Source organism: Triplophysa dalaica, chromosome 2, assembly GCF_015846415.1.
Source record: "Triplophysa dalaica isolate WHDGS20190420 chromosome 2, ASM1584641v1, whole genome shotgun sequence".
In the NCBI taxonomy this organism is placed as follows: domain Eukaryota; kingdom Metazoa; phylum Chordata; class Actinopteri; order Cypriniformes; family Nemacheilidae; genus Triplophysa; species Triplophysa dalaica.
This window is the reverse complement of record NC_079543.1, coordinates 24,755,778-24,770,614: the sequence shown is the minus strand read 5'-3', so window position 1 is coordinate 24,770,614 and position 14,837 is coordinate 24,755,778. Positions and strand designations below refer to the sequence as shown.

Below are 14,837 nucleotides of genomic sequence, written 5' to 3'. Positions count from 1 at the left end.
TATTCGTATCGACCTGCCTCGTGTTTGCCAAAGTCGACAGCACTTAAATCTGCAAAACGGAGAAAAATCAACCATACGAACACAGTTGACATGTTAAAAGCCTGAATCCCTAATGTTCTGACCCAATGCAGACATCTGCTTTAGCCAGGAAAAATCTTACAAAATAACTAAGTGCATGACTCTTCATTTTTGGCTTTTTTTATGTACATGAATGTAAAAAGTCAACTCCGTTTTGACACGTTCACTCGTTATCAAGTAAAAAGCACAACAAATATGTAACATTATGATTTATTGCATCTTGCAATATTTTGTACATTGAGCATTTAAAAATGTATACTCTTACCTCTAAATTGGAAGCATGCAAAATCATTATAATTGTACTGTAAGCCTTTTTTGAGTAAAGTCTACACCACAAAACTACAATCACAACTTTGTCTCCACTGGCATTCTGTGCATACTGATATAATTATACGATATCAACCAAGTGAAAGTTCATTCAACACTCTTTAAAGGGACAAAGGGCATTTACCTGCAGATATAGTTGATAAGCTACCATACAATATAGTGTGTGTGACTAAGTAAAAACTGAAAAATAAAGAAAACTATTAAACTACATACTGTATAACGGAATTTACAGTAAAAAAAATGTATGGGACAAATTCAATGAAGCTTTACATTAAGGTAGCTGTGTAAACCACATTAACATCCAACACAGCTAATAACACTTATAAACGTCAAGCGGCAACCTTCCATTCCCTCTTGTGAAACCAACACGGAAGTGAACTAAACTGCAATTCATCGACTGGCTGCTTTGTCCAACAATTTTTTTATAACTCATCCGTTTAAATTATATTAATCCTAAAAAAAGTCTGCATAATTAAGGGCGTGGCCACTTGAGTGACAGGTGGTTTCAGGACCTTGCACCTCAAATCCAATCATGTCCCACCTTTCTGCCCATTTTCAGTTATACGGGAGTGATGCATCGTGTTGCTACTAAAATGGTACTGGCGGGCTCCGCCCACTTTAGGCTTCAAAAAGCTTCACAGAAACCCACAGGTGACATTTATTTGATATAGTCTACAGGTAAAACTTTACTTTAAGCATATATGTCAAATGCATTATAAAAGTAGTTTTAATGTATTAATTATTCCTTGTAATGCACCTTATAATCTAATGTTATATATTTTGAATAATTGTAACTGCAGTTAATACACTATAAAACTTATCAATTCATGGTTACACTTTGCATTTTTTATTTGGTTATAATTCTTTACAACAACATTAAATGTATTACAACACACATTATGAACAATTATAACGCATCATCACCTTTAATAACACTTTATAATGCATTATACATAAAGGCTATTAGTAAAGTGCTACCCAAACTTCTTACTCTGTATTCTGGATTACTTGATTCTGATTGGCTAGTCCTGACATTCCAAGGTCTGTTATTCCCATTATAACAAACACTTAAAACTAATATCACAGGGTCATCCAGGTACTAAGTCATCTTGACCGGTGCAGTTTAATATTACATATATTTAATATAAACATGTCAAGTTATGAACATATACAACATTATTTAAAATAATAATTAAACCAGATAGCATGTTTATGTTATTTAAACTTCATGTCTTGTAAATTAAAATGTAGGGAAAAACTACAACAGTACTGCAAATTACATATTTCAGCAAAACAAAATAAAACATGAAATGCCACATAGTGATTTCTGGAAAGACTTGAGTGAATCAGTGATTCCAACACCAAGGAGTACAAACATAAATGTTTTAACAGTCAAATGTTAAGACTTCTGAACATAGTTGCATTGACATTAATGCCTTTTTATCTTTTCATTTTTCTATAACATAAAATTATATTTATACTGAGGTCAGCCTTTGTTAGGTGTAACAAAAGTTTAAAAAACTACAAGCTTGTGTGTTGTAATAATATCATAGGATGTAAGTAAAGGTTCAGAAAAGTTTTAAAAGAAATTGTGTAAATTGAGAAATTGTGCATTGCAGTCAACATCAGTAAAAAAAACGTTTCTGTTAAAAAATCATTCTAGTTTGTTTTTTGTTTTTCTCAAACATATTCTGCAGCATAAATATCTGATAAATGCATATGTGGTCAGGGTTATGAGCATCACAGCAGACAGCAAGAACAGTATGACATCAACAGAATGATACGAGTACCAGGGCATTTTGTACGACTCTGTGCGTAAATGAGCGGCACCTTTGTGCCTCATGACAAACTCAATCCAGAAGATGGCGTTGTCCAGAGGTTTGACTGGAACATCTCTGTGAAGTCTTGACAGTCTCTGCATGTTCTCCCGATAACTGGGTTCATAAAGAACCTCTTTGACAGTTTCAAGGAAAGAGTTCTTGTCCACTGTGCCAAAGTCTACGGTCTTGGCTACACCCTTGACTCTCATCTTTGAAAGATTATCAGGCTGGTCAAAGATCAGCCCAAATCCAACGATTGGTACCCCATGATAGATGGCTTCTTGAACACCGTTTGTTCCACCATGAGCTACAAAAGCTCTGGTTTTAGGATGACCCAGAAGATCATTCTGAGGTATCCAGTCCATTACTAAGGTGTTGTTTCCCAGTGCAGATGGTCTCCTTCCTTTATATCTCCAGATGACCTTCTGTGGAAGTTCTGCAAAAGCTTCAGCAACGGCCTCGGCCACATCATCAGGAAGCTGACCAACTAGAGTTCCCAAAGACATGACGATGACACCATGATCTCCAGAGCTCTGCACAAAGTCCTCCAGATCCTGTGGAAGAGGCTTCGATGGCTTGCACTGAAAGCCACCAATGTAGACAACGTTTGGCATAGTGGGCCGTGGAAACTCAAAAATAAAATCAACCCTATGGAGCCACAGATCAGCGCTTTGAATTAAGCTGAGGAAGGATACTCCGGGTCCAATAAACTGTTCGCAAAGTGCATTATAATATGGACCAAACAGGACAGCGCCCTGTGTTTCATATACAAAGTACATTAAAACATTTTTCACTCTTTCAAAGAAGGTCATTCGATCTGATAACTCCAGCATTGGCGAGGGGACGTAAGATAGCGGTGAAGGGGCTATCGCAAAATGACCTTCATTATACATCGTCCAACGGACATTGAAGACGATGGGTAATTTCAGGTAGTGCCCCAACAGGATACCTCCAAACATTAATGGATCTGTAAGCATTAAATCATACTTGGTCTCTTTGAAAGACTGCATTAGACCCTCGTCTTCCATCATATGTTTTATCATGTTGCTTTCAGTTTCGGTGATCTCAAAAGTAGTTTGCCACATCTCGATCTCCACACTCAGTCGAGCCCAGGTAGAGCCGTCCCTTTGAATTGCCATAAGTCTGGATGCAAACATCTCGAAGGACTCTTCATCAAACCCTCCAGGAGAATTCACAGTGATGGATGTGTAGTGAGGTGAGAATTCTTTGATGTACCAGCTGTCTGACATTCGGATAACTGTGATGTTATGACCTTTGGCGTGAAGGGCCTCCACCAAGATGTTCATGTTGACCCAGTGACTGCCATCCACTGCAAAGACAAGAACTTTCCCACTCTGAACGACCGGGGCAGTCAACACCAAAAGGGTTATGATGACTTGGCAGCACACGTGAAAGATCTGTCCCTTCATGGCACCTGTGGTAAAGCAAGGTAGTGAGAGTGATAAACTGAATGACTTTTCAAAATCAATTGAGCATGTGAATCATAAGTTAATCATTAGCTTTCCTGTAGCTCACTGGTTAGAGCATGGCACTAACAAGGGAATCTCATGGGTTCGATCCCAGGGATTGCACATAATTAGAAACAAATCTATAGTATAATGCAATGTAAGTCGCTTTGGATAAAAGCATACATGTAAATAAATGTACATTTCCTACAAGCAGCAAAATTGTAGCTGTCGTTCAGACAAGATATGAACATCCAAATGGTTTATGTTTTTTTAAATAAAACAGTAAAATGAACTAAACACATGCCTTTTTCATATCCACCCATTTTCAAAAAAGTGAAACAAGTTAATAATTTACAACACTCAATGTTGTTTCTTTACATCTAGCTCCAAAACTATGAATAAATGAATAAATGTTACAATTCGGCAATTCCAGCATTATGGATGTGACATTTTCAGTCAAAACTTGAAATATTTAAATTCTCAGATAATGTATTTATTACCAATATCTTGAATCATCTGCTTGTTTTTTACTAAACCCCTGATGATAGAGTCCAGATATAAGGAAAATATCAGTCTATCTATGCTCGAGTTTTCTATTTTAAGAGAGAAAATTCATGCGTTATGGATTCTTCCAAATTTTGACATTAGTAAATTGATTTTTTTCATCTTAAGGTTGACATTTGCATGAAATTTTCAAACTTTGAGGGAAGGCTAGTCTTGTTAATAATAATAAAAAGACATTGTTAAAAGTGATTTGTGATCAGACCCATATTTTGTCCTTTTTTCGAACAAGCCTGCAAAACATCTACATTCTTTTCTGAAACAAAATGTTAAAATGTTATGCAACTGTAGCATTATTCTTTAAACATCATTTCTCCTGTGTTTTCTTCAAGAATACAGTTTGTTCATTCTTTTTCATTGTTAACGTACGAAAGAAAGATTTTGCAGTCAGAAAACTGACAGCCAAATGTGTAACAGTAAGCTAGCGTTTTTGTTTTTTTCTGTCTCTGGCATTTATACCAAAAAATCATAGTCTTACCCAGGTAAGTATTTGTAGAACGTGAGCACAGTTGACGAAGTACAAGCACAGTTGACACAGTTTACTTTTTTTTCCCCTCAACATGCATGACGAAACATATACTATTTTATATGAGGGAAAGTTCACTTAACAATCCTTAAAGGTACAAAGGAGAAGGCATGCCAATAAGCTATGCTTCAACACTTAAGCTAAACAATACAATATCATATGAAGAAATGAATTGAAATATTTGTACTTAATGTAATGTATGAAGAAAAATTGCAAAACTCCTTCACTGTGATATCAAACACAGTGCCAAGTACAATGCAGTAGCTAGAAGCACAGGTTCATTATATTATGCAATAAATTCTGCTAACCAAACGCAAACACAGTTGACAGAAACTAAAAGACAAGCTTCATGTGCAACCCAATTGACCAAATTAATTTTTACAGTAGGAAAATCAATAAATAAGGAATGTGCAAAGAAACACTATTAAATGACACTGAAACACCGAAACCGGTTTTAACAGTCATATCCACAAACAAATCACATCGGAAACATTCCAAAGGCTATAAAACGTCTTGGTTACGTATGTAACCTCAGTTCCCTGATGGAGGGAACGAGACGTTGTGTCGAGAACGACAGATGGGGTTCGCCCTTGAGAACCAATCAACTCTGACTACTATAGAAAAGGCCAATGAAATTTGGCGAATGCAATTTGCATGCCGGGCTCCGCCCCCGGAAATCCGGTATAAAAGGAGGCCGGCGTGCAGCATTCACTTACCTTTGTTCTGAAGAGCCTGAGACCTCTCAAACTGCAGCAGAATACGATACGTGTTCGTGGCATAAGGGACACAACGTCTCGTTCCCTCCATCAGGGAACTGAGGTTACATACGTAACCAAGACGTTCCCTTTCTGTCGGTCTCTCGACGTTGTGTCGAGAACGACAGATGGGGTTGCCTATGGAAAACGCCACAACGCTGTATCGCGTCACAATCTCTAGCGAAGCGACGGTAACAAGCCTGGGCGTGTCATCTCGAAGCTTTCGTGAGACTGTAACCTTCCAGTGTGGTGGTCGGGGGGTTCCAGAGCTTTCTTGGAGAAAGATGGGTACAGCCCTGACCGGTAACTTTCACGGACGGGGCCTTAGCTCTCTATAGGCGAGAGGCCGTCCAGATCAGTTTACACCGGGTAAGCGCGACTCTTAATCAGAGAAGCGCTACAGAGGCCACCTCCTACCCGTGGGGAGGAATATGGTGGATATAGGTATGGTCTCGTCCTTGGAGGAGAACGCATGGAACGTGCGGACTGAGTAGTTAACCGCGAGGTGGAGGCCCACCTGGGGAAGCTCATGGGTTACCAGGAGTGGGAACCATTCTCATGAGGATACATCAGACGGAACAGCCCACGGAGGGGGTGTTACAGACGTCCGGTAGCACTAGTCCGGTTAGAGCTATCTGTGATAGCTCACATGGTATCCCGGCCTAAGGGGGAAGGCTGCTCCCCTTCTGCTGTCCTCCAACAGACACGGAGCTGGTCAGAGCTTCAGAGCTCTGCGTGCGGTCCAGTACGTACTGGACACAACACTAATCGGGTTGGGTCTTCCTCCCCTATGGGGAGCGCCTGCAAGTTCAACACTTGGCCCCGGAGGGAGTAGTGGGAACTTCTTGGGCACGCATCCGGGCCTGGGTCTCAAGATAACGTGAGAGTTTCCAGGGCCGAGTTTAAGGCAATCCAGGGACACGGAGGATGCTCGGTGGTCCCCTACCCTCTTGAAGGAAGTGAGCGCCGTCAGGAGGGCCGTCTTACTCTATGAGGAAGATCGGAACCTCCGAGGGGCTCTTTGGGGGGCCCTGAGGCTCCCCAGGACCACTTAGGGTCCCAAGAGGGTATGGAGCGGAGATGAGGCGGATTCCGCCCTCTCGCTGCTTAGGAACCTGGTGACCAGGTCGTGTTGCCCTAGAAACTTTCCACCGACTGAGTCGTGATGAGTGGCAATAGCGACTACATACACTTTCAGTGTGGAAGGGAGATGTTAGTCTCCAGTCTCGTGAGGAGGGGAACACAATCCTGATCAAGCACCTCAGTGGGTCTTTCTCGTTGAGAAAGACACCAGGACGAGAAGAGGCACCGTCTAGAGGCGTGTAACCGCCTAGTAGATGGGGCCCTAGCCTGGGTGATGGTCTCAGCCGTATAGGGGGAGTAGCCATCTTAGGATCTTCTCGTCCCGTCTAGAGACCAGACATGGGTGTTCCAGAGGTCTGATCTGGGATGCCAGAACGTGTCCTTCCCCTGAGAGAGCAGGTCCTCTCTCAGGGGAATGGTTCAGGGGGAGTCGCTGTCCAGAGCATCGGCTCTGAGGCCAAGTGCGGTTAGACCGGTGTGGTGTAACCAAGAACACTTGGTGCTCCTGCTCCCTGACCTTGCACAGAGTCTGTACAAGAAGGCTCCTGGGGGGGGGAAGGTGTGCTTCCGCCCATCCCGCGGCCAGCTGTGCGCAAGGATATCCGTGCCGAGGGCAGGGACTATCAAGCGGGCAAATGGTGGTGTTACGGGAGGTGAACAGGTTTTACCTGGGCCTACCCGAACAGCCTCCAAATGAGCTGGACTGCACGGGGGTGGAGTCGCCACTCTCCACGAGGCATAAACTGGCGAGAAAGCACGTCGGCTGTCTAGTTCAGTTTGCCCGGGGTGTGTGGCCTGCAGGGAACGAGTCACCTGTTGACTCCACCGGAGGAGGCGTCGAGCAAGTTGTGTTTAGCTGCTGTGTGCGAACGCCACCCTGACGATCTGTATTCGCTACAGCTATAGTGCTGTCCTCGGAACAGCACGTGCATGTCTCGCACGAGAGGCCGTAGCCTGCTCAGTGCAAGTAGCATAGCCCACAACTCTTGGCAATTGATATGCCAGCGCAGGCGGGGGTTCGTCCAAGACCCCACCTGCGTGCCCGTTGCACACTACACCGCACCCCTGCAGGGAGACTTCAGTCGTCACCACGACCTGCCTCATAACCTGCTCAAAGGGACCTGAGTCCGTCGAAAAAGTCATAAAGACTAGGGGTTATGGTGCGTCGGCAGCAGGGCGGCATCACCATGCGCCTGCTGCCGGTGTGCCACGCTCTCCTCGGAACTCGACTCTGAAACCAGTGTTGGAGCGGTGTCATGTGCATCAACTCGAGGGGTATTAACCCGCGAGGACGCCATGTGTCCCAGGAGCCTCTGAATTGTTTCAGGGGGACCGCTGTCTGCCTAAAATGTTCATTTCAGACAGTTCAACACTGGTTGGGCACAACTGCGGACAGGTGTGCCGACATGGTGACAGAGCTGAGTTCCATACCGAGAAAGAGGATGCTCTGCACTGGGGAGAGCTTGCCCCTCTCTTGGTTGACCTGGAGTCCCAATCGACCTAGGTGCCGGAGCACCAGGTCCCTTTGTGTACATAACAGATCTCGCGAGTGTGCCAAGATAGGCCAGTCGCTGAGATAGTTTAGTACCCGCTCGCCTTCCTCCTCTCAGGGAGAAAGGGCGGTCAGGGACAGACCGAAAGGGAGGACTCTGTACTGATATGCCCGCCTCTCGCACGCGAACCGTGGGAACGGCCGGTGTCGAGGAGGATCGAGACATGAAAGTAAGCGTCCTTCAGGTCGATTGCCACGAACCAATCCTGACACCTCATAGATGTCAGGACGCGCCTCTGTGTGAGCACCCTGAATGGCAGCTTGTGAAGGTGCTCTGTTCAGGGTACGCAGCCTTTGGGGGCAACCCGCCGTCTTTCTTGGGAACGATGAAGTGCGGGTGGTGACCCACTGAACATCTTGGTTTTGAGGGACGAACTCGATGCCTGTTTTGCCAGAAGGGTGGTGACCTCTACCCGAAGTACGGAGGCGTCCCTGCCTCTGACAGAGGGAGAGATGATGCCCCGAAACTTGGGTGAGTCTCTGGCGAACTGGATCGAGTAACCAAGACGGACCGCCCTCATTAGCCAGCGAGACAGTGTGGGCAGCTCTCGAGCTCCCAGGGACTGTGACAGGGTGACCAAGGGGACGGTCTGCTTCATCATTCCCACGGGGGGTGGTTCGTCGGCTGGCGGAGCTAACCATGTCGCGGGGAGTCCCCGGAGGGAAGGTTTTTGCTCCGCCTGCTTACCTGCCTGGCGGGACAACGGCACGCACTGTCGGTTTGAGAGTGGTGACGGCTGTCGTATGTGTACGACCTCACGCCTCGCCAGGGTGTGAGGTCGGTTCGCCGAGCACAGTCCAGTGGAGTGTGCGATCGGCTGCAAGTAAACCCGGGGAGAACAGAAAACTCAGTGAGTAAGTGGGCGCCAAGCCCTAACAAGGGCCCGGCTTTGGTGACGAGGCAGGAGTCGTCCCGTACCGACCGATCAGAGCCGTGGCTGTGAAGGTTCGGGCCCGATGTTGTTCTCCCTGGGGTCTTCCCGTCAGTGTCCCTTCTCGCGAGGAGGTTGCTGACGGGGTGGAGGTTTCCCCCTCGACCTCTGCTTCCGGGGTGCCGCCTGTGGGGGCACAGGAACCGGAGCCGATGTCGAAAGGGTCCTGGGTTGCAGGGAAGCAGACGTCACGTGAGATCTCGGAGGCCTGTAGGCGGCCGAGTCGCGGCGTGAAAAAAATGTGGTTAATTGCCACTGTCTGCTTCGCCGTCAAAAAACTGCTGAGCGCAGTCCTCGACGGTGTTACCAACAACCCACCCTGCGAGATGAGTGCATCAAGAAAGCGGACTTCCTTGCTGTCACTCTTCTGCACAAGGTATAGCCGGGGGTGTCTCTCCTGGACCACTACCGTGGACATCGTCCGACCCAGGGCCCGTGCCGCCGCCTTAGTCGCCCGTAGAGCGCTGTCAGCGGTGGCACGGAGATCCTGCATTATACCCGGGTCGGCCTTACCCTCGTGGAGCCCTCTCAACGCCCTGGCCTGGCGGACCTGCAGGATGGCCAAGGCATAGAGAGAGGAGGCAGCCTGGCCCGCAACATCGCAAGCTTTCGACACCAGTGATGCCGAAGTCTTACGTGCTTTGGACGGTAGGAGTGGTCGATCCCCCCCCAGGTGGTAGCCGTCCGCGGCACAGGTGCACCGCAGGCGGACGTTCCACCCGGGGGATCTCGACGCAGTCCTTGGCTGCCTCACCATCGAGGGAAGTAAGGGAGCCGGAGCTGGTTTCACTGGAACGGTCCGTGAGTGGAGCGTTCCAAGTTTTACACAGCTCCTCATGCACCTCCGGGAAAAACATGGCACCCGGGGTGGGCGCGGTTTGCACCGCGCACCGACCTCGGGAACCACGCATCCCCGGGTTAGCACGGATGACATCACTTCTGCTTCCTCCTGAACTCGACCGCTGGGGGTGGAGTTTGGATTCGGCAGAGTCGGATGCCAGTCTCCCTCCGATGCTGCGAGCGACATCTCATCTACGTCACACATCGTTTCCGAGTGTGTGCGTGAGGATCCGGACGGTATGCCACCGCCGGTTGGGGAACGTTCAGAAGAGCGAATCGGGGTGCGATCGGCCCGTGAGCACTTGGCTGGCGGGTTTACGTTCGCAGAGTTCCCCGTATCACTAACGCTGCTAACGTGGGTGGTCATCGGGGCCGTAGCCACAGATGTCACAGCCCGGGTAGCAGACGAAATGGTGGCTGGTTCCCGTAGGAAGACAGCCACCCGTGACCGCAACTTCTGAATGACAATCTGCCCGCAGTGCAGGCAGATGTGTCAACGAACGCTGCTTCAGTGTGCTGGACGCCCAGACACCTAATGCAGCGATCGTGTCCATCCCCCTCCTCGATGAGGGTGCCGCACCCAAGAGAACAGCGGGACATGCCGCGCTGGAGAATGCTCAGTCAGTCCTGAAAAGGACTTTTAGAAAAAATCTCTAACACCTCCGGAACCGCCGAGACGCCCAGGGGAAGGTCGCTGCAGGAAGGGACGATCCGCTGTAACACGTCGTAGCACCAGCGTGTAGTTGTAGAGGATTGAATCCTGAGTTGTACTCATGAGCGATGGCTCTGAAGAACAAAAGGTAAGTGAATGCTGCACGCCGGCCTCCTTTTATACCGGATTTCCGGGGGTGGAGCCCGGCATGCAAATTGCATTCGCCAAATTTCATTGGCCTTTTCTATAGTAGTCAGAGTTGATTGGTTCTCAAGGGCGAACCCCATCTGTCGTTCTCGACACAACGTCGAGAGACCGACAGAAAGGGAACTTTGCGTTCTCATTCTGGTTTCTAAAAAACAGTTGAAATGACAGCGTTCCTCATTTGTAAGTAAAATAAGAGGGGATAAAAATGTCTGCAAAATGAATTGACGTAAAAGTGACTGATCTGGCCATTACCTGGAAATAGGTGTGGGTATGGCCCATCTCATTTCAGTTAACTGACAAATCGGCGACATAAAATACAAAATATACTCTCAAATTCACAATTTCCCGCCAGGCAGACAACACGACTATAGCAAAAAATGGAAAATTGATAGAATCCCTTTCACATTTGCTGAAACACAGAGAGGGCCAATTTACAGATCCAGTCACAGATGACGGCTATAATACTCTGTAAAAAGGCTCCAATTTGAGTTGATGATGCACAGCGATCCGATTACTTAAACCACGTCTGAAGGTGGTCAGAAAGGCATATAACCAGATTACATTGGTAGACTAAATGCAAATGCACCCTGACAAGGACCGCCTACTCACATAACGTAATTATTACGGCAAAACGGTTTTAAACTTTGCTTTAATGTAAATTGATGAATGAAATCAGAGGCCCTCGGCTGAGTAAAATCTGATCAGTTGTGGTCACAGGAGATGCATTTTGGATTTCTCACAGATTATCGTCTGACAGATGTAAACAGGGTAAATGCGATAGTAATTCCAGGCCATAGACAACGTGTCTAAAACAAATTCCACTTATTTTTCTTATACATTTTGCGGCATAAACATCTGATAGTTGCATTTCTATTTTGATCGGACGGGAATGAATTTATGGTCAGGACTAAGGATTGCTCAGCATGGTGAACTAGTTATCCACTTTATAACTAATAAAAATTAGCTTTGTTGACTAGTTAATCTACATTCTTTATGCTGTTTATTTATTACTTTTATCGGGGTGAATAAGGAGAAGGATTTAAGAGTGTGACAGTGTGCTTACTGTATACGTAACCTGTGTGGTGGACAAGATCCCAAATAAATGAGCCTATGCAGGTTATCATAGTAAAAAGGGTTCATAAAGGACCTTTTAATAATATTTCGAGGTAAAAGCAATGCACTCCTGGGTCATTTGAAGAGGGGGTTGTAAATAGGCGCAAACAGCATTACCTTCTTGAATTTTAGTTGCTCCGATATTCTGAATGACTTCTATGCCATTAGAGAAAAAAACTACAAGTTGTCAACAACAATCTTCAGTGAGAAAAACAGAGATGTAAATAAGGAGGATTCATGGTTATATTTGAGACATGGGCCAGTGAGCAGTTTTGTCTATTCAATACAAAACAGTATCCTTTTGTTTTTGCAAAACATGTTAACTGCACGTACACCCATGTGATAGGCACTGCATCCTCTTTTGGACTGTCCTTCCGCTTCCACAATAAACGCTACGTTTAAACAATATATATCAGTAAAAGTTAAAGTTTCGAAAGTGTAGCAGAACCTGTGCCTATAGGGAAACTAACTTACTGACGTCATCGTTTACTAACGCAAGAACATACTGTACAAAACGTTTTCATACTAAACTTCATGCTGAGAAAAACACTCTAAAGAATGTTAGTCTATATTGTTATATTACAATCACTTAAAAAGGGTGTTTTATTGTAACAACACAGTGCACAAAAGCTGAAATATTATAAGGTTATTGCAACGCCTATACAGAATATCATCTGCTGCAATGACGTCAGCTGGGCAACGTTACACCCTGCAGCCGTACGAAACTTTTCTTTAGTTACTAAGTTATTTGTTAAAGCACAATTAAGTTACTGTGTATCGCCATTGCCACATGTCTTATACTCACCGGGGGAGAAATATCCTCAAGAAAGCTTCCAACAGGGAGTATGTCGAGCCAAATTTCACATAAGTAATGTAAATAATATGAGGTAAAACATACGCATGTCCGAATTCGAGGTGTAAAGTTTCGTCACAGCATGCGCGAGCGGCGTGATTGTTCTTATGTTACGTTCCTCAAGTCCATGAGTTTTAACTCTTAGAAAACTGCCCGCGGCACACCCCCTGTTGGACTTTAATAATATGACAGCTTTACGAGATATGCTTGTAATGTAAAGACAGCAGTCTAAGTTAAATGATCGTCTTTTTTTAGCAGTGTTCAGCTTTTAAATGAAGTCTATGGGCACTTACTCATGCTTTATTTATTTTATTTATATTGTTCCACATTTAAGAATAATAGGGAAAAACTATGGAATAACACACATGTGGGAATAACAAAAAACAAACTTCACAATTCTTTCATAATACAGTTTTAGCATCTTTAAAGTAGCCACCCTTTGACTAGAATTTGTAAAATGCATTTTATCACCAAGCTTCTTGAAGTGTCACTCTATATGCTTTTTAAATCATATAAAAATAGTTCACTTCTATTCTAATTTGTCCTAATGTCTGCCTTTTTTATTTGGTCCAAATCATTTCATCCACATTTTCTCAAGTTTTTTAATGTAAGAAATGAATATGTTATATTTCTCTTCACATCTCATTTCAGAAGTTCTGACACATGCATAGATCTTGGAAGACATTTGAGTCAAATGACAATAAACTTTTGTATCTTTACTTGATGAGCAAAAACGCACAGTATAAAAAATGTGAGAAAGAAAGAGAAATAGCATACAATAAAAAAGTAAAGGTATTTGGATTCTAATTTTAAGCATCAAAAAGATGATTCAGTAAAATTGTTTTTGCCGTGTTCGTATTATTCATAACTCACTTTGGGAGAGCCCATTGCAAGCTGTCATTAATTTTACGTTTCATAATGATCTCATTTCCATTCTTCTGTCTCTAACTAATATCTTGAAATAATGAAGTATCACCCATTTCTGGTTATGTGATACTATCACCTGCAAAGCCTGAAATTCAGCTGGCATCCCTAGCTATCAATTAAACAGCATGATCTGAGGTAACCCCTGTTGATTAAAATTCTGCTGCTGTGTGGAGGGTCCAAATGGCGTAAAATTGGTAGGAGGCGGGTGGTTGATGCTTTATTTGTGCACGCCACAGATCTAATGCATCTGCATGTGCTATTTACCAGAGCACCGTGTCATCATAAAATGCTCTTTTGTGCCAGCAGAAATTTTAGCATTGATGCGTTTTCTTGCAGCTTACCTTAGAATAAAAGAGAATTAGGAAATGAGAATTAGAAGTCAGGATCTCACTGTGCCTATAAGTATGTTATACAAGTCGCATAAAAGCACTTGTGCAACATGAATACTTACATTAAGGGTTTGTCTACTTTATACACACCGCATTGTGTACTTCCCGTCTTTCTGTTGTATTTCCTCTCCCTGCAGGCCGAAGCTCACTGTGCTGAATATGTACTTCACACGGCCGTGTCTGGAATACAAATGCAAATATAAATACATAAACATCAGGTTGCTCACCCATTGATTTCTGAAACAGGTGATGCAACCAAGTGGTGCTTGAAAGATATTGTACGACGCTGCGTGCAAACAAACACGGACGCCTTTGGACACAAACATTTGCACACTTTTGGCACAATTACAGCACCTGTTCGACCAAATGTGTGCTTTCGTGGTTGCTGCTAGGTCATTGAAACCGGGTTTGATGATTTCTGACTCGCCCGGTGCAATTTTCTGCTTTTCTGGGTCACTGCAATAGAATGGCCGCGAGGCGAATACATATGAGTTTGTGTGCGGAAACTGTAATAGCAAGAATACGGTGCATTCACACATTTTATTTCATATTCTCTCCTCCCCTTTCCCTGCCTCCAAACATCACAAGGAATATTAAATCTGCTTATTAGCTTGAGTTTAATTGGCTTGTGATCTGTCCTTATGTGTAAAGAATGTGAACAAGAGGGTAAAACCTTTGTAGCGAAACGCACATACGCTAGCCTTCTGCGCTCTGGAAAACCTTTGGGTGAGAGGCACAACCCACTGTGAACTC

General features: G+C 44.7%; 2 protein-coding genes across 2 annotated transcripts in view; one reads left to right on the top strand and one right to left on the bottom strand.

Annotated features, from left to right (window-relative positions):
- Positions 1-14,837, top strand: part of elfn1b (extracellular leucine-rich repeat and fibronectin type III domain containing 1b) — a 73,349-nt gene that overhangs the window by 33,538 nt on the left and 24,974 nt on the right. The gene's annotated exons all lie outside the window — the stretch shown is intronic.
- LOC130435368 (UDP-glucuronosyltransferase 2C1-like) lies at positions 1,523-12,897 on the bottom strand. Its single transcript, XM_056765952.1, has 2 exons — positions 12,721-12,897; positions 1,523-3,660 (listed from the first exon to the last, which is right to left on the bottom strand). Exon 2 carries the CDS (start codon positions 3,653-3,655, stop codon positions 2,060-2,062), a length of 1,596 nt encoding a protein of 531 aa, XP_056621930.1. The 5' UTR covers positions 3,656-3,660; positions 12,721-12,897; the 3' UTR covers positions 1,523-2,059.

Coding starts and splice junctions, on each gene's coding strand:
- LOC130435368 (XM_056765952.1), bottom strand. CDS start 3,655: ATGAAGGGACAGATCTTTCACGTGTGCTGCCAAGTCATCATAACCCTT.